Raw genomic sequence first — 27,261 nt, forward strand, 5'->3', positions numbered from 1 at the left:
AGAGGACATGGTCTTAAGTTGCACCAGGGGAGGTTTAGGTTGGACATTAGGAGGAATTTCTTCACAGAAAGGTGATTAGACATAGGAATGGGCTACCCAGGGAGGTAGTGGGGTCGCCATCCCTGGAGGTATTTAAGGACAGACTGGACATGGCACTGAGTGCCACATGGTCTAGCTGACATGGTGTTTTTCAGTCATAGGTTGGCCTCGATGGTCTCAGAGGTCTGTTCACACATAATTGATTCTGTGATTCTCCCTGCGGTAGCCAAGGAATCCCAAGCCACGTAGGATGGGCGGGCGGGTGGCCGCCAGTGGAGCCCGGGGCAGGACTCGAACCCGCGGCTCCTCAGCCCGCGGGCTCCACCCCGCGCTCCCGGGGGGCCGAGCCGCGCAGGCGCAGACGGGGCGGCCGGGCGGGGGCGCTACGGGGCGGCGGGATCGGGAGCGGGATCGGGACCGGCGGCCCCTGAGCCCGCCATGGGTGACGCGCCCCGCAGGGCGGAGTCGGGCACGCAGGTGAGGCGCTGCCCTCGCCCCCGCCCCGGCCCCCCTCAGCCGCGGGGCCCGGGCAGGGAGGGCCGGGCGAGGCCGCAGCCGGGGGAGGGGGAAGCGCCGGGCGCTCTCCACAGCGCCCTTGGGGGAGCGCCCGCGGAGCCTCCCGAGGGGCCGGGGTGTGCGGGAAGGAGCGGGGGGAGGGTTCAGCCGCCTGGAGGGCTCCCTGGAGGGTTTCCGTGGGTGGCAGCGGCTCCAGGCGGGATCAGGGTCTCGGGCGTCCCTGTCCTGCCTGTGTGTGGGGATGCGGGTGGGCGGCTCTCCACGGGCGCTGCTTGCGCCGGGGCAGGCGGGTCGGGTGTCTCGGGAATTCTTTACAAATGTTCCCTTCGCTCTCCCATCCCAAGAGTTGAAGTGGGTGCCTAAGGAGGAAGGGCTTTGGGGAAGGTTTGGTTTTAAACGTTTGGACTTGGTGATCTTGAAGGTCTCTTCTAGCTTTAACGATTCTATGATTCTATAAGTAAAGGGTACGGAAGGTGGAATTGCTTTCCTGCTCTTAGGAGAAAAAGGGTTTGAGTTTGGGGGTTTGTTGCCTTTGGTTTTGGTTTGGTTTGGGGTTTTTTCCTCTGCTGGATGGCGTATTTGTTAGAAACTTCCACTTGCCATCAACTTAATTGCTTGGAGAGTTGTGTGTAGCTATAGGAATACGTCGAATAGTTCATATAGAAACGTAGAAATGTGTGGTGATATTTATTTCTTGATAAAGCTCCATGTTTTTTCAGTGGCTCTTAAGCCTTTTTGACACTTAAAAAAAAAAAAAAAAAGTACCAGATGCCCACTATCAGCAAATGGACATGAATAAAGGACATGAGTTGTGCTATGTCCAAGGGGGTGAATGCATTTATTTATCTGTGTGAGTGGTGCCAGCAGGGAATGCACGTGGCATCAACTGGCTGCAATGGATGGATAGCCAGCCTGGACCAAGGGAGGAGCTGATAACCAATGTGTTAAGAATGGTTAATGTATGAATACACGGTCCAGAAAAAAAATGGTAAAAGCCCTTGAAACAGAAAACACTTAATTTAAAACAATACTTCCTCAAATAGCCTCCTGCATATAAGATCAGGTTATCCTGGGACAACGGTCTTGTACTCTTATTATTCAATATAATTAATATGACAAATTAGAACTTCTCACAAAACACCTTTGGTGTATCACAGTAAAATTAATGATAAATTGCTTGCATATGTCTTCATGCCCAAAGTTTACAAAAGCTCAGTCAGAGTGGTTATAGTGGTTGAAAATTAAGTTTTGTCTCGTACTCAAGATAGGTTTGTATGTGTAAACAGCCTGTAGGTTAGCTCACAGCCTCTAACAGAGCTGGAGTATTTAATTTGAATTTCTTTAACATTTTAATGAAGTAATCTCTCATTCCTGACAAGACCTACATGTGTGCTTCCATTTATGCATAGCTCTGTTGAAACCAATAAAGTATAAGCACATCATGTATTAGTCAGTGGGACTGTCCATATGCATATTTGTTTATTAAAAATTTGATAAATTATAAAGGGCATAGTTGAAATATTTGAGTCCCATCAGCCTTGTCATTAATGAAATTTAACCTAGCTGGTGTCTGACTCTTCTGTATAACTTGTTTTCTACACGTGACTGCACAGATGTGCAGTTTCTTGCTGGCATAATTACATTTGAAGAACACCTAGGAGTGAAGACCTACCACTAGCAGGTTGCTAAGAGGTGGTGTTCTGTGTAAAAGAAGATGAAAAGAGGCTTATGAAAGAATAAATGAGCATCTACAGTTAGATTATGGAATCTGAAATCTGTAATACGTAATTGATATTGTCTTGGGGTTTTTTTTCCCAAGCTCTTCCAACTCAAAACTCTCTTCTGCAGTGCTGTGTGCTGTACAGTGTCTGTGGCAAAGCCTGGGACACCTCATGTTCGCCCTCCAAATTAACCTTTAAATCCTGTAGATTTCTCCTCCTCCTCATTTTACACGTGAATATGTGGGGAGGCGAAATGGAAATGCTGCCCTGGAACAGAGCCAAGGTGGCTTTTGCCGATTTGGAAAGCCCCGTGCTGTCCCTGCCTGGAATGGGGGCAAAGGTGAGGGATTGCCTCTCTGGTGCCTCATCTCAGCTTTGCCTCCGTCACTTCTGCTCTGGTGTGGACAAACCTTTGTGAGAGTTGAAGGAAAATTGTTCCTGTTTCTGCCAGGAACCCCGTTGCTCCCAGCACGACATTAATGAGGCAAGTGCCTTTGGAGATTCTGCTTCAGATCTCGGAAGTAAATACAAGTTTGATAAAAACACAGGTGCACTATCATCAGCAAATTACCATAAATTACCTACATGAGCAGTGCTCAGAGTAAGCACCTGTAGTTATTTAAAATTAATATATAAACTTGTCATTTAAATAACTGCAGATTCGTATTGAAATGATGCCCATCAATCTACCATGTGTTTCCAAAGCTCTGGCAGTAAGCTTAAAGAGGTAACAGTCTAAGAGGAGACATGGGCTCATTGTTTCAGAAGAAATAAACTGCAGAGGATGTATTTGTTAACGTAGAAATAAATTTAGGAGCAGGAGGCTGCAGAAATGTGTTTAGCCCAGCGATAGTTGTGACTCCTGGACCCAGCAGTGCCCTTGATCCAGCCCCCTGTTATCCCAGAGTGCTGGAGAGGTGCTTCCTCTGCTAAGAAGCAAAGAGCATCAGCAAGCAGCAGCCTGTGGTGGTTTTCCTCTTTCTCTCAACTCCCACTGCTGGATGAGGGGGTGAATTCCCAGCCCTTCTCGCCAGGGGCCAGGGCCAGGCACTGGCAGCTGCTTGCACAGAAGAGCTGCACATGTAGGGTCTTTCTTGGTAGTTGAGATCTCCTGATTTATGTGTCCCAAGAAACATTCCTGTATTCCCGTGTACATATGTCTCTTTGGATTTTTCCTTTGTCTGGGTCACAGAACCCTATTGGTTTCCAAAATACTCCAGAGCTCACCATGTTTTCTGCGCTGCACAAATATGTGAAATGTAATGGGAGGATCCACAGATCCAGAGCAAGGTCAATTCAAGTGTTTTTCTGGCCCTTCAGTGGACGAGTCAGAAAACTCTCCTGGATAGGTGTGAACAGGCCAAGGCAAACACACTGACATTTTGTTAATGGAAGGGACTGTTCAAATGTCAATGAAAACATCACACTTAGATTCCCGTTGTGACCACTTGAAGTAAATTCAGGGGCATTTAATGGAGTTTTATTCTACTATGAAAGGCAAACACAACTCTTTAAAGAACTGTTAAGACAATTCAGAGCAAATGTTGCTTGTGGATGTGGCATAGAGGAAAGCAAGAGAAGGCAGTTTAAAGGTATGTGCTTACTGCTGGTTTGGTCTTGAGGAGGATGGGATAAAGCTGAACAGGATTTGTTTTGTTCAGATCGTTAAATGACAGCTGGGTGTGCTGGAGAATGAAGTATTTGGCACCAGGGTACATGCTCTGGTGACACTGAGTGTCCCAATAGTGTCCTTTCTCATGTGTGGGGAATACATGTAGGGAATAACAGCTCTGGTACTGGGGGAAATGTTAATTCTTGGTTTATGCAGTGTGCCAGAATTACTAATAACACAGGTTATGTGAATACCTGTCTACTTGCTATGCAAATACCTCTCAATTTAAGAAACTGTCCATGAACTTTGAGCTAATTTGTTTTACAATGGTCTTGCTTTACAAGGGGCTTTGGAGAACATGCTTTACAAATTCAAGCTTGCTTTAGAAAGGTTCTTGCAGAGCCACTGGTGACTAATTACTTTTGATCATTCTTAATCCATACTCTGTTTGAACAAGTAACTATGATATAATAGGATTGTAGCCCAGAGGAGTCCTGTGTAACTTTTCAGGTGAAATGCACATGGTTTTACTTAAAAATACTCAAAGGGACTGACTCAGGAGATTGATGATGGGTAAGGTTTCACCTCTCAACCAGTAGTTTTTTGTGAAGGTGGTGGTTGTTACAAATGATCTTCTTTCCCTTTGTTCTTCCCAGTGGCAGCACTGCTGTGTACCAGAGGCAGTCCCTCTTGCTAATCTACCTGTGCAGCTTTTCTTTTTAAGCTTTTATTTCCCCTAATATATCCACTCCTCATTGCCATTGAATCCATGTGCTCATTGTTTGTGAGGATGGAACCGCCTGTAGTCCAGACTATATGTTTCCATGTGTATTTTTAAAAACATTTTCAGAATCAGGCTAATCTTTTGATAGGGCTGTCATGGAAAACTGTCAGATTTAGGGTTTATTCCTTAGGTCCACTATTTTGAGTTAACAGTGTGTCTCTCTGTCTTGTCTTTAAAAGCTGCTTGCGCGACTCGAGGGCAGAAGCTCTCTGAAGAATCTTGAACCTTATCTGTTTGCTGAGGAAGGATCTCCTGTTCATGGTAAAAATGTGTCTTTATCCCATTTATGGAAAAATGTCCGTGTAAAAGTATTCTCAGGGCAATGTGACAGACATAATCTTACAAGTAGATGATTTTGCCCTGGATCAGAATTTTAGTTGTTGATGTATTTCTATGCAAACTAAATAAAATGGAATGATGCAAAGTCACCATTCCAAACATTATTAAGTGGACTTTAAAATCTGCTTCATGCATATGAAAACAGAGGTGTAGGTGAGTAAGTACCAAGCACATTGGTCAGTTTTTAGTAGTTTTACACCATTTTGTTGTAGAGTCTGTCATTAAACCTCTTAGTTTTTTTTAGTCAGTGGTCTAAACAGCCACCACAAAGTCATAACTGCAGACATTTGCAAAGAACATGAGGTTCAGTAAATAGCAAAGAGTTCAGTGATATAGAGTGGTCTGGAAAATTTAGGATAAGGGGCATGAGCAAACAGTACTTTTCAATAAAGCCAAGTCATCAAGCCATTCAGTTGTGGCCTGAAAAATCCTAATTATACTTAGATGGAACTTTTGAAACAATTCCATTGTGGACATGGGCACTAATCAGCTGAATGAGTTCACAGGCAATGTTTGGATCACCGTGGCTCATGGAGAATTTCAAACTGGAGAAATCAAGCAACCTCCCAATGACACCAGTACTACAAGTACTTCTAGGAAGAAGTTTTAAGGTCAAAATTGGATGTTTTTATGAGCTAAATAGAAATTAACACACTATTCAGGAAGTCAGATTGGTTTTCCAGATTGTGTGAAATTTCTTGAATTTCACAATGGAAGAGACAACTCGGATTACACAAAATTAGAAATATGTAGGAAAAAAGGCACATGAATGGCAAAATACAAGGATCTTGTGGGCGAGGTACTACTGTTGTGGAATGAATGTATGAATGAGTGGATTTCATATGGCAAGTGTGTGGCTGCAGTGGTTATCAGCACACTTGTCTGCAATTTGAATTCCTTCAAATGTAGAAGGTTCAGAAGAAATAGCAGAAAAAGCAATAAAAAGAATCAGTATATTTGGAGGAGAGATGATGCTTAGTCTACAAACACAGTCACTGTGAGACCATTCCTGTGTTGTTTTGCAGCACTTGAGAATACCTATGGGGTTTAGCAGTATATGATTCCTGCCCCAAAAGTTTCAAATGTGACATAACAAAGGTAAAGGGCAGAGAAATACTGGTAAACCAGTGCAAGCAGAGCACAGAAGAATATTTAAATACTCTCAATTCTGAAGCTCTTTGTTATCCACAAGAAGAATTAAGAAACAGTAAGGAAATTGGTATATGCTTCACAAGGCTCTCAAATTCTTAATTATTTTAAAAGACGAGATCTTTATGTTTTAAAAAAGTACACTAAAAGAAAATGCTGATATTTTAGTCTGAGATTTTTTCTAGTCAACTTTACACACAAGAAACAGATGTTTGAGACTAAACTGGCCATGTTCTGGTTGAACAGACTTTAAGAAGCCTTCTTGAGGGTTAGTAATTGCCTGAAGTCCACAGCATTACATAATTTCATGTCAAATTATTTGCTTTGCTCTTAAAGTTAAGTAGGTTGTTCATGTCTGTCCAAAGACTGTTCCAGAACCTCAGTTCTAAGATGGCTGGAAACCTTATAAAATTCATCACTGCTTTCTCTGTGCCAACAGTTACTGAGCTTTTGAAGCACTTGTATTTTTCTTCTGCGTTGAATAAATGGCATCAATTATTACCCATAATTTGCCATGCTTTTTGGCTGACATCAATGAAGCTGCCTAACATATTAGCACAGATTTTTAGCTGTATATACATAAATTGACTTCACCTTCTATTACGTTTTTGCTTTGTCTTTTAATACCACGGTATTCATTTGAGCCCATGTGTTGTTTTGATGTGTGTTCTCATTATTCAGTCCTAAATCCCTGCTGAAGACCTTCCTCTCCATTTGTCATGAACTTGACTTTTAGTGGGTCACCGGCATGCTGTGATAGATTGCCCATGAAGTCTGTACTGAACAGCTCTTAATCTAAAATACTGTGATTAAAGTAATGCAAGGACCTAAATTTTATTTTTCTTGATGGTATTTAAAACAAACACATACATGAAATTTCAATAAACTACCAAACGTTACATTGTAGTTAAGTGTTCCTTACGTGCATGTCAGAGTACTATAAAATAGGGACAGGTAATATAGGTACTGCTTCTAATTATGATGGACTTGCATATTTAAGAACACATAAGCACATTAATTACATACCATTTAAGCTCTTCTGGAATGGAGCAAAAGTGACACAAGCTTTAAATAATCTTCCCCTATTGCCAGTCATATTTCCCCTGTGCCTGTGGCATGAAGGTGTGGGTGTCATTGTAAAGCTCTGATGTTCAGCAATAGCATGACACCCAACATTAACTTGGAATAAATATTGGGCCCTTCTACTTCGCTTATAAATGGTATAAATATTAGCGACAGCTTCTGCACACTGTTGTAAATCACCAGTCCAGTAACTTCAAGGTATTGGATGATGTGAAATCCACAGAGTTGTTGCTGAGTATTCCAACAGCCTGTTTGGAACTGCGGTGTCAGAAAATAGTTTAGCCAGCATTTGCTAGTGGAATGATTACAGACAGAAACAAGGCTCCTCTCATTCAAAAGATAACACTGAATTATGACCAGGACTGAGCGCAAAGTTTCAGTTAAAAATATATTAGTGTTGTGTAAATATTTACATTTATGCAGCATCACTTAGCTTATCCTGCACACTGGTTCATAGCAGTGGACTATTGTTCTCTTTAGTCTGTCCATCGTGGGCCAGTTCAAGCTACCATGAGCCAAGCAATGTGTTGGGTGACTCCTTAAAATCTACTTCTTGAATTCATCACTGCTGAATTTCCTATGAAATCACTCTGCTTATCCATCTCCATCTGTTAAGTCTTCGCAAACTTAAGTCTTTATTAACCCAATTAGTTTGTCTTCTACATGTTTTGCCAAGCTAATGGAACGTTCCTCTACTGATATGTTTAACGTCTGCCAACACCTGTTCTAATAGAAAAAATTCCCATTGACCTTCTTCCATGTTTAAAGTGTCTGTTCCTACTCTCCCTCTCAGCCTGTTCTCATCCTGTGACAGTGTCTTTTTACTAATTCTCCTTTCAAAGTTATTTTGACGTTAATGGCTCATGCTAGCATTGATCACTCAGTTTCTTCTGTGACCTATTGTGAGGGTGTCAAAGGCTTCTTGAAAACATTGCTGGCCTCACTTCCTCCTCTGCTGTGTCATGGTTTGTCCTCTCAGATCCAGAGGAATGAATTTCCCCTCTTATCTTACTCTAACAGCCTGGTTGCTAATTCAATGAAACCCTACATTTATAGACGTTGCTATAAATGGCTTCTGTTTTGCACCCGTTCTTCTTGTGGGCAGCCTCTGGGATAATCAGGAAGGCACAGAAATCCCCAGCCCTCTTGAGGTTTTCTTGCAGTCCAAGCTGTTACTCTTTTCAAAGTAACTCCAGTGTCTTGGTCAAACTACAGTGCAGCTGTGTATCTTTTTCAGCAATGTTGAACAAACTTTGAAGGGTGCTTGGCTGACTTGCTGTCAAAATTTATAAACTACCACGACAAAAACTTCTGAGACTGATTTTTATCATTCAATTTTTAGAATTTTTACTTAAATAAGTTTGGTAGTTCTGCCAATAACAAAATCTCATCCAGTGTTATTCTGTAGCACACAGACATCCTGTTAGAGCATCTTCAAATGGAAAAAGTGGAGCGTTTATTTCCCAGAATAACTTTTTGAATCAAATAGGTCATATTTTGCTGTAAAGGCAGGTGAGGCACCTGTATTGCACTTTGGCCCCATTCACTTACTGGTGTGGATTCAGAAATGCCAGTCAGGGTGGCACAAAGCCAGTGGCAGACAGAAGATACACTTTGTACCTTAACAAGAGGCGCCTTGCGCAATTGCTCTAAAATATTTCAATAGATGAAATATGAGGGAATGACCTACCAGGACATTTAGGAGGAGTTCTTCCAAGCTGTTGTCTCACCCTACCAGGGCGTGGTTATGTCGCTGGCACAGGCTGTGTGACAGCAGAGCAGCCACTGGCTGCAAGTGCCAGAGTTGGACATTTGACCCCTGGACAGGAAGAGAAAATGAAGATTTGTGTCCCAGCAAGGTCTTTCATCTCAAAAGTGGGTGAGCCATTCGGAACAGCTAAGTAAAGGTTTGGAAGGCAGTCAAGCTTTTTAATAAATTTTGAAGTATCAGAAATTCATAGAAATGGAATTGCAGTCGTGGAGCAGCAGGAATCCCATTATGGAGAGGCGGGCAGTGTGAGCGCCACGGAACTGGGCAGACTTGTCACATCAGGTGTAAATTGCTTTTAATGCTTGCAAAGGGTGAAGTAAGAGCTTGGTTTCTTCCCCACCACCCTCTGCCCCTCATCCTGAGCTGCATCTTGACATTATACACACTTGTGAACAAGGACATCCTCTGGAAGTTGAGCAGTGACTTGAAAACCCCTGTTAACTCAGGCAGGCACAAACACGTTTAAGGAAAGTTGCAATTAATTCTCTTCTCTCACATCTCCCTATGAAAAGCTGTTATGCCATTTGCACTTGCCAAGGCCATGGAAATCTCTCACCTTCCTGCAATTACAGTTGTGTGATTCTCCTTACTGCACGTATTTACCCTTCTGCCTAAAATCCAAAATATCATAAATAAATAATCCAGTTCCCAAAATTAAGAATTTATAAAACGCGACTAATAAATTAACGTTTTTTAGATTCTGGCTCAAGACATCAGGAGACTATGGATAAGACTTAAAAATATCTTGCATTCACATCCAACAAAAGAACTGGTTTCCTAATGAAGTGGAATGCTGTTTTTAATTAACATTTTAAATTTATGTGATATGTATTTTACTGACCCACATGGATGAGGCAATTAGACTGAATCCTTTTATGAACAGAGATCCTTTGCTTCAGACAGAGGTGTTGCCTGGAGTTGAAGGACTCTGAGTCCCCTTTGTCAAAAAAAAGCAGTTTCATATTATGATCAGCACAGAAGAATATAAGTGCTAAATAAACCTACTGGTGTTCTCTTCACCAGTCACAGATTCCTGTAGGTATCTTGTGACATGTGCAGGTACTGAACAAGCTTATAGCAGACATGAAATGCTGAAGGACAGGCTGTGCTGTAAAAATAGATGTGCCAACATGATTTGGACCTCTGATATATCAATTTTGTTATGTTTTGCTTGTCCTTTTTAATTTATTCCTTGATTGTGTGTGCATAATGTAGATGGTTTCTTAGCCACTTCTGTATAACATCTTCCTCCTCTGCTTTCATGGACCTGTGATGATACCAATGAAATCCAGTTGCCAACCTTTCACTGATACTGGTGTCCTAGGTGCTATTGGCAGAGGTTTTCAACCTTTGTTCCCAGTTCATTTTTTCGACTTTAGAGGCCTTTCTTGAAAATTGAAATGTCTTTTTGTAGATGCTAACCGGGATTTAAACATTTTTAATGCATGTCAGACTTTCCAAAATGCATGTTCCAATCTGTGGAATAGCGAGTATTGGTTCAGTAAACACTGGAAAGTGACCCTGGGCTGTAAGTGCTCTTACCTGTCAACGTGCTGCCTTGTTTTTGAACAGGAGACATCATTGAATTCCACGGTGCAGAAGGAACAGGAAAAACGGAAATGCTCTATCACCTCATAGCCCGCTGCATCATTCCAAAGTCGGGAGGAGGGCTGGAAGTGGAAGTCATGTTCATTGACACAGACTATCACTTCGACATGCTCCGCCTGGTTACCATTCTGGAGAACAGGCTGGCACAAAGGACGGAGGAAATGATAAAGCAGTGCCTGGGAAGGCTTTTCCTTGTGAACTGCAATAGCAGCACTCAGTTACTGCTCACTCTCTACTCTTTAGAAAACTTGTTTTGCGCTCACCCCTCGCTCTGTGTTCTGCTTTTAGACAGTATATCAGCTTTTTATTGGATAGACAGAAGCAACGGAGGGGAGAGTCTTACCTTGCAGGAGATGAATCTAAGGAAATGTGCCAGCTTTCTTGAAAAGCTTGTGAGACAGCACCACTTGGTCCTCTTTGCAACAACACAGACACTTATGCAGAAATCTGCAAACTCTGCAGAAGGCTTTTTCCCTTTAAAACTTCCACATGAAACTGATACAGACTATAGACCGTATCTTTGTAAATCGTGGCAACAAATGGTAACCCACAGGATATTTTTCTCTAAGCAATGTAGTTCTGGCAGCAGCAATGGTTTTACAGTCATTTCTTGCCACCTCAAAAGAAACCAGGTAGTAAAACGTTCATTTAGTGTTGCAGAATGTGGAGTTCAGTTTTAACTTCAGTTTGTAAATGTTTAGCAACTCTTGGTGCTTAACACCTGATTAGGTCTAAGTAGTTTCTGGTACCTTTAAAACTAGCTGGTTGTTGCTGAGTGATTAAGAATTTTTGTCACCATTTTCTTAAAATTTAGTGACATTTTTGTTCATGCTTAACCAAAGACATTAAACTGCAAGTACCCTTAAGTAATCTAACCTGTGTGATATGTGGCCAAATGCACTGATTGAATTTCTGGGTCTTGGTGCTTTAGAATCATAGAATCAGTTGGGTTGGAAGGGACCTCCGAGATCATCAAGTCCAACCCTTGATCCACTACCACTGTGGTTACTAGACCATGGCACTAAGTGCCACATCCAGTCTCTGTTTAAAAATCTCCAGGGATGGAGAATCCACTACTTCCCTGGGCAGCCCATTCCAATGTCTGACCACCCTGTCTGTAAAGAAATTCTTTCTAATATCTAACCTAAACCTCCCCTGGCACAGCTTAAGACCATGCCCTCTTGTCTTGCTGATAGTTGCCTGGGAAAAGAGACCAACCCCCACCTGGCTACAACCTCCTTTCAGGGAGTTGTAGAGAGTGAGGTCTCGCCTGAGCCTCCTCTTCTCCAGGCTGAACAGCCCCAGCTCCCTCAGCCTCTCCTCATAGGACTTGTGCTTGAGTCCCTTCCCCAGCCTCGTTGCCCTCCTCTGGACCTGCTCCAGGACCTCAATATCCTTCCTGAACTGAGGGGCCCAGAACTGGACACAGCACTCGAGGTGTGGCCTCACCAACACTGAGTACAGGGGCAGAATCACTTCCTTGGACCTGCTGGCCACACTGTTCCTGATCCAGGCCAGGATACCATTGGCCTTCTTGGCCACCTGGACACACACTGGCTCCTGTTCAGCTTCCTGTCAATCCAAACTCCCAGGTCCCTCTCTGCCTGGCTGCTCTCCAGCCACTCTGTCCCCAGCTTGTAGTGCTGCGTGGGGTTGTTGTGGCCAAAGTGCAGGACCCAGCACTTGGCCTTCTCTTCCAAGCTCCAGCAGCAGGAGCCTGGTTGTCCACGGGGGAGGCTGCAGAGAGGCGAGAGTTCACTTTATAAACACTGGCCTTGGTTTATTCCCTGTAGCTGTGGGCATAAGAAATGCATCCACCTCTTTGCCTGAAGAAGAGGATTCATGGTCACAGCCTGTGAAGTGGTGGCAGTCCTGACTCTGCTGCTCCAGGTTTGTAGCCACTCTGTTACCATTGGCATGTTCTGGGAGGAGAGGGGATTGCGGGTGTTCTGACCCATACAAATATCTGGGTTTGAAAAATCTACACCCATCTCAGAAAAAGAGGCCTGATTTCCATAACTGAAGGTAAACTAAAGACTCAGCTCTGGGTACCTGTGAGTTTGTGCTACATGCAGCAAACAGTTTAGCTTTTGAAAATAATTAAGTGCTGGTTATGGGTTGTTTGGGGTGGGGGGGTGTGGTTTTTTTGTTGTTTTTTTGTTTTTTTAAATGATGTACAGACATTTTTTCTCTCTTCCCTCCCTTGTTATTCCTTCCCACTTCTTTCCCTGCCCCCACTCTTTCTAAGAAATCCAGGAATGCCATGCCTCTGGTCTTTACCAATATGTATTTGCCACATGTAGAACATTTGTGTGCAGGATTTGGCATGCAACATGTTGCAATTCTGGCAAAGAAGATTCGGAATTTATGGGAAATGCCCTACAGTTCTGGCAAAGAATACCATATTATTTATGAACCTAGAGTGCCCTTTGAAAGCTTCAAAGTGCTTTACAAGAAAGAAAATTGCACACAGAACATTATTTAATACAAAAACTTACATTAGCTTACAAATTCAAATTACTCAAACATGGGGGAAATATTTCTCACAGCGATATTCGTTCAGTCATGTTGCACAGCACGTTTTATAGTTTAGATTGAGCAGATTACTAACAAAAATGCATATTAAGAGGTATCTAGCTCTTTTGAGTATCCATCTTTTTGGGGAAGGTGCCTAAAAAACTTTGTTGTGAGACACCTACCTTTGAATTTCCTGACTTCTGAGGCTGCTTTTTCAAGCTGAATGTATGTCTGGATTCCCAGCTGTGTATAGTTCATTTACCCTCTTGGGTTCCACTGTGTCTGTTCACAATGAGTTCAGTTTAATTATTCTTTCTGTAGGAAAACTTCCTTTTTTCCCCCCTTCATTTCAAACCTTCCGTCTGATGACTTCTTCACACCGTCTGTTCCTTTACTGTGACACGAGTGAACTTTGCCTTTTCAACATCTCCACAGAGCTGATGAGTTGTTAGATTGTGGTTTCATGTGTGCTTTCTCTTCCATCAAAACATGTATTTTAATTCAGGCTTGCACAAGTACACAAATACATGAAAAAATACACAGCAACAATTTAGCCTAGACTGGACCTGAGTTAGATGGTTTACCATGAGTAGGCACTTCCATGAGGAATTATTGTAAAGGGCTTTCTTGAATTTTTTCTAAAAAAGAACAGGAAGGTTCAAGTAGAACCACAGAACTCTAAAATATGAAAATTATAGAAATATGTAATTTCTACTAGGAAAAAAGCAGCCCTCTTTCTGTTTGAGAATACAGCTCCACTGATTATTAACTGCTTCGGAAAATCATACTTGCTAAAAAATATGCTTGAGAAAAAAACCCAATAGATATGTTCCGGCATTCCCATCTGGAAAAAGTGCTTTTATATTATTCACAATGTAGTTTGTATTTTGCATTGTACTACAGAAGACATGCCTAAATTGAATGGAAGCCAAAGTTCTAGTTGATCAAAAAGAGCACCTCAGGAAATTTCAAAATTTCCCAGTTTTATTTTTACTTTGAATGCAGACAGATTTTTTTAATTTTCTGATAATTGTAATATTCATGCTCTGCACATTTGTTTTAGCTGAATAGCAAACCTGGTTTTCAAGGTGCTAAACATCTACATATCCCTGTAATACTACAGGAGGGACAGGCAGTATGCAATCTGGAAGTGCGCTGACCTCAACCTCTGCCAAAATTATGCCATTTGGAAAAATGAACCTTTAGGATACAAGTCTAAGAAAGATGCAGAGATGAAGAACCTGGGAAGCAGCAATTTTGTTTGTACTTCAAGGCACTCTGAGTATGAAAAAGGGAGTTTACCATTTTCTAAATGGAGAATTTTCTCAAAATTTTGTACAAACATTGTGGTTAGTGGAGAGTGCAGTTTGTCACTGTGAGCTGGGAACAGTATTTTAAACGTAGCATAATACTTAGTCTGTGCTATTAAATGCAGATTCTCCTCTTTCACCCAGACCCAAGTTACCACCCCGTCTCCATCCCACTGTCTCACCTGGAGTGCCCTGTGCTGCTGCAGCTCAGACTCCCAGGGAGGGAGCTCATTTGGGGTTGTAGGTCTGTGCTGCTGGAAATCAGCCCTGCAGAAGGGGATGGAATGCATGTATTCCTAAACTCCGATGTAACCAGGTATTTCTTAGAAATGAAAATCCTTTCATGTCAGTGCCGTTGTTCTTCAGCTCAGTGTGGTATTGTTAAGGCTTTTGTAGGCATAGGAACTTTTTACATTCCATGGAGTTTTTGTTTGTTGTTTCATATGCAACATGGAATTAAAGCAACAAGCTTGAAATAAAGAGGAACTAGTCCACCCTTTACCCCCATCCTTATAATTCTTAGCAAAACTAAGTTAAGGTATTTTGCAGGTTTTATATTTATTTTCAGCTAAACTAGTGTTCCTATGGACACCTGAAAAGAAAATGTGGGGTTTTATATCCAGTAAAAAGTTCTTTGTACGCCTAGGCTTTTATAGAGCAAATAAAATACAAATAACAGTTCGCTTGGTTTAAGTTTGTACTTGCAAAATAAAATTCAAATTTCCTTTTTCTTGCATAACTGATTCCAGCCACTTAGTTTGGAAATGGCAGAAGATAAAGGTTCTCCTGTGGAAACATACCTGCAGTTTTATTTTTGCTGGAGAGTTATGGGCAAAGGCAGAAAAAATACCACTTTGATGGCTGCTGTATAGAAGGCTTGGACTGTGTCCTGCAGAGGAACATGACTTTTAACTTTTCTGTGGCTGCTCTAATAAAATGTCTCTTGAACCTCTTTATTCAAATGTATTTTTGGTGTGCAATTACCATACTGGGTCAATGGACAACATCACTTTGCAATCAGCCAGCCTTTTGCCAAACTTAACACCCACCTCAGGAGAAAGCTGTACCACAGCACCAAACTTCAACTCGTGTAGGAGATTGCAGTGAATTCTCACCTGTGTAAAAGCTGCAGACAGTTGTGATGTTTCCAGCAACTACACAGTAGCACAGGACTTGTGTGTTTCCTAGAAAAGGGGAAACATTCAAAGGGCTTGGAAGACTTTGGCAGTAGAAAAAAATTTCAGACAGGGAAAGGAGCATAAGTACGAAGCATCTTCATGATCTTCTGGATGGAGAACTCTGATGCCCTGCAGCAGTCTCTGAAATCAAAGGTCTGGGCATCCCTGTGGGTGAAAGAAGGCAGCAGAGTGACACTGAGCTGTGAATAATGTGGCTACAACAAAAGGACCCGTGAACTGTTCACTAACTTGTAATGGTAATGCTTTCAAAGGGAAAGTTGACCATAGTTGACCTGCAGGTTCTTCCCAACTGGGAATATGGATTCCACTATGTAGATACTTTCTAGCTTATTTATAATGAAAATATAAACCCCTGCTTCTCTGGACCCAGGAGGAATTAAATGTAAAAACAGCCTTCCTTTTTATATGTTGGGGTTTTTTTTTCCCTCCAGCTCTAGGCATCCTCCCAACAGTCACTACTTAGCTCCAAAGCTCTCTCACAGCCTTCTGTGGCAGGATCAAGCTTTACTGAAAGTGGATGGTTTTCTCCTTTGCTAAGAGTTTATGTACTCACTCTTTATTTACCAGTGCAGACTTGGCTACCCAGATAGGGAAGATTGAACCCACATCAGTGTAACTGGTAAACAGCTTCGGAGACTCGATTCTGTTTGCAGTCAGGAGTAATGTCACATTGGAGCAGATGATTTTGAAGAATCATGGCTGTGACTTTCCCTGGGAGAAGTTTGGCAGTCTTCCCTCTGCTTTCCCACCCTGCCTTGCATCCTGCCCCAGCCAACTGGTCGGTGTTACCTGTGTGGGCCTCAGTGCTCAGGGATAGCGGTGACAAGATGTCACTGCCTTGCCAAATGCTGGTGAGCAGCCACGTTCTGGATCTTGGCACTCTCCTACTGCAGGAGTTGGCACAACCACTATAGCTGTTAATTTAAACCATTTGCCAGGCTTCTTCCTCGTACATCTCACTGGGCCTGTGCTAAAGACCTCCTAGCCCTGGGGGGAAGATAGGAAAGAGGAGAAATCTTGGGGTTTGAGTATAGGAAGGACAAGATTTTAGGCCATTCCTACAAAAAGAGGCCTGGCAAGGTCATGAGGTTCCTGCAGTGGCAGAGAGATGTCAAGGTCTTGAAGGTGACTTGGCAAAGGTCAAGGAACAGGGCATCTCCCTTGAAGGGGTAAATAGGATTTTGACTGAAATTATCTGCACAGTCTCGTACTGCTCAGACAGAAGACCATGCTACAGTGGCAGTGCTTTCTCTGAAGTGCATCTCAAAGGCTCTGCTCAAACTCCATCAGTGACAGTTCTGTCTCCATCCTGACTTCTCCTTGGGCTCCCAGTAAAATCTTAGGCAGTTTTATCAACTCTTGCAAAACATTAGCAGGGTGTTCTTCTGATCAATTGCAGAAGTAAGTAAACAAGACACCACATGGCACACCGTAGTTCACAAGGCACGGGTAAGGTTAGTCCCACAGACCCACAATTTGCTGTAAACAGCATTAGCAGAACCAAAAAAACAAACAAACAACAACAGCAAAAAAAAACAACCAAAAATGCTCAACCATCTTCCCAGGGAATATAAAATGGGATTTTTAGGTACAGAAATTACTCTGGCCTGTCCCTAACATACTAAGGTCAGGAGAACCTTCGTGTTGCTTTGCACAGAGGCAGCTGTGCCACTCCAGCTGCACAGCAATGGGGGAGGTGTTAGTCTGGTGAACTCCAGCAGTGTGTCGCTTGCTGGGCTTGCCTTGGCCTTCCTCAAAAAGCAGGATACCTTTGGTTCATGGGCAGGGTCATGCCCTCCAATGAACATTCAGGCTGTAGCAGTGCACATATGATGCCATTTCCTAACTGGACTTCAGTGGGTTCCAGTCTGAAGGCTGACCATGTACAGCCCTGCTGGATGTGAAATGCAGGACAGTGGAGAAACAGCCCTGCTGGTCTCGGGCACCTGAGACCACCCCTGGCATGATGGAGGTTTCTTGTACTCCACGTTCAAAATGGGAAAGAGTCTCCAAGGTAGAGCACAAATGGGAAGAGGCTCTGGGGTATAAAACTGAGGAGTATTTTATAAAAACTGTCGCAAAGCTGAATAATGAATGAGGGCTTGTTAGTTTATCATTCAGCAGAGCTGTCAACTCACGCAGCCAAACCGTCCAGCAGCTGGGTGTTAACTACTGCCCTGAGTGAGGAGAGAAGTGAGAGGCAAAGGGGTAGAGAAGAGGGGGAGGCTGTTTAGGAAACTCCTCAAGGCTTTGCTAAAACATGGGAAACAGGAAAGCCATATGGTCATCAAAAGTTGGCAGGCAAAGGGCTCCATTTCTCTCCAGAACCTGTAGAAAAATGCCCTTAGTGGCAAGGAATGGCTTAGCTGGAAACAGCAGACTAGAAAAGGGTCTGGAGATTGCAGGAGCAGCCCATGGCCATGGTGAAGAAGAAAACCAGGCCAGAGAGGAGACAGCACTAGAGCTGCTGTTCTGCTCCTCTGAACTCTTCTGAGCCTGTCCTGGTGGAACAGCACATATTGCCACTCAAAGCTCCTGTCACAGTTCCTTCCAGCTGAGATGGGGCACCGTTCATTCCCTTCTGGGAAGTGGGAAGGTGGTGGGAGGCAACTCCATCCCCCAGGTTGTTGAGCAGCCTTGCCCATGATGAGAAGCATTCACTTACAAGGTCATGGCTGAACTTTCCCTCATCCGTTATTTTAGTGCCTTAATTTAGTGGCTCTGCAGTGATACTCCTGCCACTGCTTGCACTTTGATTACCATATGCATCAATGGCACTTTTCTGACAATAAAATCGCATTTTGTGAAATTATACAGGTGCTTGTATTTTCACCCATCAGAAAAAAATGATGCTTTTAATAAAATTTATGAATCCCCTAAGCAAATGCTATAGACCAGTTGCATAGTCAATGAAGTTACAGAAGCCAGCGGAGCCAGGAATTTGAATAGCCCGTGCAGTTAAAGGAAAGGGCTCACCATCTTTAAAATCCATGGAGGCATTCCAAATATGATTATTCTGCAATCCTGTTCACAACAAATCTTGCTGGCTGACACTACGTGACCCTTCCCATTGATTGTATGGCCTCCACAAGCACTCTGAGCATATTAAGCCTGAAGACCTTGTTGCAGATAATAACTTAAACATCCCAGTCCCTCGAGCAGACACAAAAAAGTACTTGCTAGTACAGTTATCAATTTTGTGGAAATGTCCTGTGGGATTCCATAAGCATCCTAACAACTGGCTGAACTCCCTCCTTCGCTCCCGCAGGTGTGGTTACATCAAGGAGCAGTCAGTGCTAGCTGGAGGCAGGCAGGGCTCAGCTGCCTGGTGCATGCCAGAGGGTGCCCATAATCCATTGCTCGGCCTCCCAGAGGCTCTACTGGCTGCTAAATGCTCAGGAAAGGTTCCATCTCCCACCATGGCAGAGGAGTCAGTGAGACGCCCCTGAACTCAGAAGAGAAATCATAATGTGCCTGATTTTCATTGTGCCACAGTAGCAAATCAGCTTTCTCTGTGGTGGAAACAGGAATTTCTGACATGCTCAGGTTTTTGCTGGTTGCACAGCAGCTCACACTGGTGTCAGTAAATCACCCCTAGTGACTGACCACCACAGCACAGCCCAAAGGAGATTTCACCTGGAGGCACCTGCTGGGAGGTCCAGCTCAGCTCCTGGATCAAGGCACTGCTGCTGGCATTCCTTCTGGCATGGGCAGAGCAGGCTCTGCCTCACTCCAGAGCACAGTGCTCGAATGTGGTGGCAGTGACTCCTGACCTCTGTCACAGAGCACAGAAACAACCAAGGAAACCCCTTTCTCTCATACTGATCCAATCTCATAGCTCTGCTCGTGGCTCTGCTCTGCTGGGATCTCATGCCTGTGTTTTGTGTTAAAACAACTTCTGTTTTGTAAAGAAGCTCAAGTGGTTTTGCTGCTGAGAGTGAAGGACAGAGGTTGCATCCCCCAGTCTCGGTGACACTTCACCCAACCCTCATGGCAATGCTGGCCATGAACCAAATATTAACGAGTACGAGCAGCATAACAGAGTGTCAAGATTTCAAAACAGGCTTTTCTTTCTGTGTTGGTTTGGGTTTTATTGCCACTTCTATTATCTCTTCTAGGAAACAAAATTTCCCAATACTTCCTCTTCTGGTAAGTCATAGAATGTGTGTGGTATCCTACCCACAGGAGATCTGAGAGGCCAAAGGCAAGGAAGGGACAATCTCTGGGTTTGTTTTCTGGACAGAAGCTGTACTCCAGTTTGAGCTGCACATAACACAACAGTGCTGTTTCCCTCATGGATTGATCAAGGATATCATGGACAATGGGAGAAGCAGGAGGGAGTACTTGAACACAGTGCAGGTGAGGCTGCAGACAGATATTTAAATGAACACACTGGATATAAAGAGAACAGAATTCTGCAGCCTCTGAAAGCCAAAAGTCAAACTTTGAACTATTCCTTCTGAATTTGCACTTTTACATAAACAGCAGGGCTGAGTTAGAGCCTGAAGATGGAAAAAATGCAGACACAGAACAACAAGGCTGATTTTCTAGATCTTTTGATCCTACGACCTCTTTTCTCTGAGAGCAAAGTCTAGCTTCTAGGAAAATAAAGGGGACACAAAAGAAAATGCTTTCTGTTAGGATAAGAAATCATCAAATATCAATGCAGTAGTTCAAAACCTGTTGAATTCCCAGTACTTAGAATTGGTCCTGGCTACTCTCTGCTCTGGAGGATTTCAGAGTCACTGTTGTCCTGTCGTTTATTTGAAGTAAAACCCATTATTTTGGGGAAGCAGGTAGGCTTTCAGTCTCTCCAAAACCAATTCAGTATAATTATGGGGTAGGATGTACTAAAACTAAAATGTTAATTCATCCACACACTAAACCATACATTTAGCTGCCTCTAGGACTCTTGTGAACAACAGCAACACACAGATAGGACGGAAGGCATTTCATCTTGCAAAGCCATCACAATACGAAAGGGAACATTCAAAGGGAATGGAGAAATCCTTTTGTTCAATGAAAACTGAATGCAAGGTACATTTTCTTACTCTGTGGTCTCCTGTCCCCGATCTCCTCCCTGTCTGAAATGCTGTGCCAAAGCTCAAGCAGTGAATCTGTCCTTGCCAAAAGAAGCCCGCTGTAAACCAGAATAAATACAAGTGGAGACTGGAGTAGAGAATGGAACCTCATCTCATTTTGGATTTGCCTTGTTTCCCCACAGCTTTCCTTCTCACCAGTTCATTGGTCTTGATACTCAAAAGCAGATCCGGATAATCCTGGGCAGGGTGACATTAGGTTTTGAATGCAGAAAAGAGAGGTCAGAGTGTAGTCTTGATACAAAGAAACAAACTCCCCCAATCCCGTGCAACTGTACAAAGGCCTCAAGTACTCCTGAATAAGGAATTGCTTTTTCGTAGATCTTCAGTTGATGGTCTTGTTTAAGTACTCATTTTTAATGCATCGAGGGAAACACAGAATATAGGTGAGAAGTTTGCCCAAACTTCTGCCACGAAAGAACAAAGCTTAAAGGTCTGTTTTAAGATGGCTTAGCAAACACTGGTCTAAAAGGCTTGAGTACAGGGTATCTTTGCCAGAACAAGTGGCCTTCACCCCAAAAATGGATTTGATAGTGCTGTAGGCTGGGTTCATGTTCATCTCCAACCCCCAGTTCAAGTCACAATGTTGCTTATTTGCTGGAAGTTTGTGTAACTGATATTCCCAAATGGGCCATAGTAACTCCAGAACAACCTATAGATTTAAATTGTAATGACTACAGCATAACCCAAACAATAAACCTGTCAAAAAACCCTGGCCTGAAACAATGTGAAGAAACAGATACAGACAATAAAAATAGAAACATTTCCCATGTGAATTTTAAAAAAGATAATTAGAGGTTAATAACTAACAGAATTCTTACTAACCCAGAGAAGCCACTCCTCAAATGAAAACTCATTACTTATGACCAGGTCTGGATATCTTGCCCACAAAAGATTGCTTAAGTAATGCAGACCTTGTTCATTTTTATCCATTCCCTTTGTCAGGCCCCAGTGGAATTGTTTAAGTTGGACTTAGCACAGAAGCCACCAACAGGAACACACTGCCGAGAGCGCTGCTCTGTTGGCAGGACTCGGGGCTGTCAACGCAATGAAAGGATCTCAGCCACACAACCCAAGTTAAACTTGCCTCCTGCCAACCTGCCACATGCTAAATTCCAGTAAATTGCTTAATTAACGTAACGAATGCAAACTGCACTCTAGTCTGCTCTATAGGTAGCTGGAAACACCCGCTCGTACACAAGCAACGATGCCTTGTCTTTTGTCTGAGTGGCCGGCATTTATCTGTTCCTAAGAGCTCCTATGTGCACACCTCTTGTAAATTTTTCTATTCCATTGTACAGAAAGTATTTCTGGTTCACTATTTTGGTAGCCTCATTTATATTCCCTATTTCTAGAAAGGCTCATGCATATGTTTAATGCATGAATAGTTCCAGGGAAGTCAAGGGGAAAATTTATACCTTTAAAGTTAAGGGTGTGCATACATCTTTACAAAGCGAAAATGGACTTTGCATCTACACCTAAAGGTTTTCCCCAGCTGTGTCTGCCAGAACACACATAACTGAACCAGACTTCCAACACTGCTCCATTATTCCTCCACCTGGAAACTTGAAATCCACCATGAACTGTATGATCATTATATGTGGCCGTCTTCTTTTTTTCCTATGTCTTTCCCAAATAACTCAGAACGTGGGGCGTGAAAAAAATATTGTAGTAGTTAGGAAAGCACATGCACAGGCAGAGCCAGGTGGTGATGGCTGGAGAAGGATGTCAGGCTGTGCTGGCAGTGGTTTTGCCTCATGCTGTGATTCAGAGGCCTGCAGTGGTTCCCACAGGCTCACTGCACAGAGGGGAGTGTCCTGTTGCCAGCCTGTGGTGACTGATACTCACTTCCACCTTGTTCTGGATCAAAATCCGTGATCTAAACATCGTCTCTCCCCAGCCCTCTGTACTCTTCATGCACTGGTCACTTCCCACCCAACACATCAGCCATGGTGTTGATGGCTTAAGGCCACGCTGGTAGATTTGGTATAAATGTTCCGCGCAGGAAAAAATCCAACAAAATGTAATAATCTGTGTCACAGGAAAAAAAAGTAGCTACATTTTTCCTATCTTATTTTTCTTTTCTGCAAGGACGGGCCAGTCAAAGACTCCACAGAGCAGAAGAGTATGCTCAGTAGAAAAGGACAACTGCTGCCTGTGTAACGTTAAACTATCAAGTAGAAACAACGTATTTTGCTTGGTGATTGCGTTCCCTCCCACTCTCACACAAGCCAAGAGGAGTCTCTTGTGTTTACAGCCAGGGAATGGGAGACAAGCACCGGGCTAGTCTTGGCTCAGCCCAGTTTTTGTTTGTGTTGGACACATGATGACACTCCCCTCATCAGATCCAAGGTCCTAAAAGCTATTTGTTTTCGTTTAAAACCAGTAAAGGCTGTGCTTTCTTACGAGCACGCGCTGGGGAAGGCTGCCCTGCTGACAAAGCAGCTGTCTGTCCTTCAGCTTCAGCTGAGGTGCTGTAGGTCCCATGGCTCCCACCCAAATCAGAAACGTATAAACACAAACTTTCCAACCTTTTGCTGTCAAGCCAGCTATATTCCCGGTTTGGCAACTACAGCTCCCACGTCTCAGCCTTAATGGCCCCTACCAGAGCCACGTGGACACCGGGATCTGCTCACACAGCCCAACTTGCAAGACCGGTGCCTCAATTTGTCATGCTCGTATTATAAATCAATTTATTCCCTTTAACTGGGGGTTAGTCAGCACACCCTTACTCATGCTCTTCTCATGCAGCAAGTCCCACTTCCTGGTAGGATTCGTGTGAATGGAGCTTCCGACTGTGGCCTTACCTTTGCTTTAGGAGAAGCAGCGAGGTGAGGTTGGTTTTCCTGAGATACCCATTCTCTTGTGACTCCTCCCAACCAAAAAAGACTTGATTTTTCTACCCATTATGAAGAATCATTGGCTGCAATGTGGGACCATGGTGTAGGGAAGGAATGTTGTCCTCTGAGCAGGTGGGCTGGGCTGACCTGGATGTGAGTGGCCAAGCAGCAGAGCTGCATTTCCCTCGCAGCCCCTCTGCCACCCTGGTACGTGTCCCGGGGGCATTTACAGAGGCTCTTTGTGCTGGAGCAGTCCAGGGCACTTTCCCACTGAGCCATGGGAGATCTTGTCTGTCCTTCTGGACAAACAGGTTGTTGTGGTGAGCGGCAGAGGTCTATCAGTGATGGCATCTCTCAGTCTGCCCCAGCGGGGCCACGTGGGAGGGCTATTACTGGTTATCAGCAGCATCAAAGGCATTGCTTGGGCTCCCTGTAGCCCGTTGGCCCCTTTGGCCCTGCTTGAACCCCACCTGAACTCACGCTCAGGCAAGAGAGTTCACAAGTGGTCCAGACCAGGGCTTGGAGCAAGAGGACAGTGGCAGGGATCCCTGGGCACTGCTCCTCCCAGGCTCTGGAGGATGGACTGTAAAATCTCCAGGCCCGTGTGCTCAGCCTGCCTCGTCCAGCTGTGGGAGGAATTTCAGCTGTGGAATAATTTCTCAGAGGAAGTGTCTGCCCATGAATTAATGCCTCTAAGAACTAATTATTGGGTAAACTGTATAAACAGTCCCTGGAGTGCCTCTTCAGTACTCGGCTTTTGGGCTCAGAACAGACCAAGCAGGCAAGAGGATTTTCAAAGGACTCTCTGTCTGGCCAAGCAATGATGTAGGTGACTCAGTGGTTTTCCCTCTCACAGCCTAAAAAGACAGAGAGGTACATAGTGGTCATTTGGGGTGAAAATTTATAGCTTATTAATTAAAAAAGGAAAAAAAAAAAAAAGAGCCGTTTCTAGGCCAGATCATAGATTCTAGGCTGCCATCCAATGTCAGGAAACGTTCCCCTCCCAGCAGGGGATCCAGGCTAAAATGTTGTTTAATACTTTCTGGTTGATTTTCTATTTGGAATAAGTGCCTTAAATGATTGGGTTTGGCTTGAGAAACTCTTTGCTTACCTGGCACCTGAACTTCAGTGATAAAGTTTAATGTCCTCCTCTGAGTATTCCCACAACACACAAAGGAAACTTCATGCAGTCCCACTACCTATAAATCTGACCTTTTTAAAAAATAAATTAAAAAAAAAATCAAAATCAGATGTTGCTCATTATCTCTTCCAACTTCTATCTATCCATGAACATCCAAAAGTTTTAAAAGCCCTGCTTAAGCAGGTCTCCACTCCATTGATGGAATATCCTTTAATATTTTATAGCTCTGACTTGCACTTCTAAAAGTACTAATTAATCTCACTAGATAAAAACTGGCACAAAATGGCACAAGTGAGAATAGCTCCATCCTTCCTCACAGCAGTCGTGTGCCAGCTCATCTTGGAGCATGTAATGATTTACTGTAATAGTTTTAGGCCCATAATGGGGCCAGTAACTGGCATCTGGAAGCTGTGAGGCTCTTTCCCAATGGATGCCATTCACATATAGTTATTTAATTAATTAACAGCTCCACTAGCATAAGCCAGTAAAGAGTCCATTAAAGTTTTGGTGGTTTGTTTTTTTTTTTTTTTAAATATCTTTCAAAGTAAGAACATATGCTGCACACTGCTTTTCTCTTGGAGAGTGCTTAATGTTTCAACCTGTTTATCTTATGACTGATTTTCAAATTCCACCTTAACCAGCTGCTTTTTCTCGACTTTAGGATTCAGCAGAGAGCAAATTGCCGAGCTCTCAGCAGGAGCAGTGGAATAACATTCTACCTGCATGTGCTCATTCCCGTGCGAGGTGCCAAACCCCTGCAATGGCTGCCTGGCTGCCTCTGTGCTGTTCCCAGACCTTACACATGATGCATTTTCACTTGCCCATTTCTCTGCTGAAAAAAAATAATAATAATGAAAAACAAAATCGAGGTGCGGAGTTCATTTAGAATGAGGAAAAATATCAGTGGGAAAACAAACCCCAGCGGACACTGGAGGGAGTTGGTCAAGTTTGTAAAATGCATTTGAGAGCTCAGTCCCATGTGAAATGTGGAAAAGCTATCAGGGGCCATAAAGCCAGCAAGGATGGGTTTGGTCTGGTTACAGTGCCAAAGGATTTTGCTTCCCAAATGAGTATTCCTATTCCTGAGGTGCAATTAAATGCAAACCAGGTCCTAATGGGTGCTGTGTCTGCAGTGGGGTGAAGGGCTCATCTGTAGTCCTCCCTCCTTCTGCAAGGAGCTGGAGTGGGAGATAAGAGCAGCTTCCCCTGGCGCTGCCCGGGCACACACACGTGCCACGTGCAGCTCCAGCCACGCAGCACACGGGATCTAAGGAGCTGCCCCACAGGGATGAAGTAGACATGAAACTGGAGAAGCTCTGACAAGACAGGAATGTCATTTAACAGTGATTGTCAAGAGTAAGCCCTGCTAACGTGGCAGGGCACAGCATCAGCTCCCTGGCACTGGGTTGTGATATATAGGACATGTCAAAAGTTACGTAATCCTTGATGCAGAATCCTTTTCTCTTCCCTGGCTGTAATGTGTTGTGTCGTTCCTCCTCCTGCTCTCCCTCCCACTGGCCCACAGCACAGCCTTCTGCCTGCAAGGCTTTTGCCCTGGTGTGCTGCAAGGCTCTGGAAAAACAGCAGAGCCCTGGAGCAGCTGTCACCCAGAGCCCTTCAGCTGGTGCCTCATCCCTGTGATCTGCCATGGATTGTCCAAAGAGCTGCCAGAAACCCAGGGGAAGCCAGCAAGAGCTTGGTTTGATACCCTTGTGGGAGAGATGTCGGGTTTGCTCTGCCCAGATGTCAGGTATGGACAGTGAAGAGCCAATCTTAGTAACTGTGACGTTTTGTGCTCCTCCACAGGTAGAGCCCCAGGCCTGACCAGCCTGGAAATTTCAGCACCCAGCTCACTTCCAAGTCCCATGGGCCTCTGAAATTGTTGTTCAGCCTAAACCCCCTGAACCAACCAGTCTGTCAGGGCTGCTGGGTCATGGCAAGACCTCGGTGGAAGGGTCTTCCTCCTTCTGAAAGGTAACAGCAGTCACTGCTGCCTCAGAGACAGAGCAGGGACTGCAGAGGAGGTGGTTCCCAATTTGAGGCAGTTGTTTAATGGTCAAATCACTCTCTAGGAAACAGCACACGGAGCAAGTTCCTTCTCCTGTAGAGAACATTCAAATACACATCTCCTACTTTCCCCAGTGATGCCTCAGCCCCTGGGATAACACACTCACCGCCTGGGATAACACACTCACCCCCTGGGATAACACACTCAGCCCCTGGGATAACGCACTCTCCTCAGCAGGAGGAAGAAGGGACACTCTGCCTTCACTATTCCTTGTGTCACTATGACCTGCAATCTGCACAGACTTCATCAAAAGTCCCTGAAGCAGAGGCCAGAGCTCAGGATCTCTCCTCCCAGCAGAGTGCCATAACCAACAGGCCATGCAAGGTCACCTCAGCTAACTTCAATACTATTAAGTATCCAAGCACCTACATGTCTCCTATAGGCAGCAGGGAAACAGGCATTTCCTGTCCTGAAAGGAGACAAATCTCTCTCTCTTGAGTTCCTTTTCCTCTCCACTGACTGTAC

General features: G+C 43.9%; 2 protein-coding genes across 2 annotated transcripts in view; one reads left to right on the forward strand and one right to left on the reverse strand.

The window, feature by feature from the left end:
* Window positions 1-418: 418 nt before the first annotated feature.
* XRCC2 (X-ray repair cross complementing 2) lies at window positions 419-11,486 on the forward strand. Its single transcript, XM_032692931.1, has 3 exons — window positions 419-516; window positions 4,852-4,933; window positions 10,587-11,486. The coding sequence occupies exons 1-3, from the start codon at window positions 478-480 to the stop codon at window positions 11,300-11,302; spliced, it is 837 nt and encodes a 278-aa protein (XP_032548822.1). The 5' UTR covers window positions 419-477; the 3' UTR covers window positions 11,303-11,486.
* A 934-nt stretch (window positions 11,487-12,420) lies between these two features.
* Window positions 12,421-27,261, reverse strand: part of LOC116789293 (translation initiation factor IF-2-like) — a 42,513-nt gene continuing 27,672 nt past the window's right edge. Inside the window, exon 3 of the transcript XR_004357971.1 lies at window positions 12,421-15,792. The gene's annotated coding sequence lies outside the window, so the exon portion shown is untranslated. The remainder of the gene's footprint in view (window positions 15,793-27,261) is intronic.

Source organism: Chiroxiphia lanceolata, chromosome 1 (genome assembly GCF_009829145.1).
Source record: "Chiroxiphia lanceolata isolate bChiLan1 chromosome 1, bChiLan1.pri, whole genome shotgun sequence".
Taxonomy (NCBI): domain Eukaryota; kingdom Metazoa; phylum Chordata; class Aves; order Passeriformes; family Pipridae; genus Chiroxiphia; species Chiroxiphia lanceolata.

Excerpts from the sequence above, each read along its gene's own strand:
- XRCC2 (XM_032692931.1), top strand. The coding sequence starts at position 478 with ATGGGTGACGCGCCCCGCAGGGCGGAGTCGGGCACGCAG. Across the intron at positions 517-4,851 it reads GGGCGGAGTCGGGCACGCAG|CTGCTTGCGCGACTCGAGGG; the intron begins GTGAGGCGCTGC and ends TGTCTTTAAAAG. Across the intron at positions 4,934-10,586 it reads GGAAGGATCTCCTGTTCATG|GAGACATCATTGAATTCCAC; the intron begins GTAAAAATGTGT and ends GTTTTTGAACAG.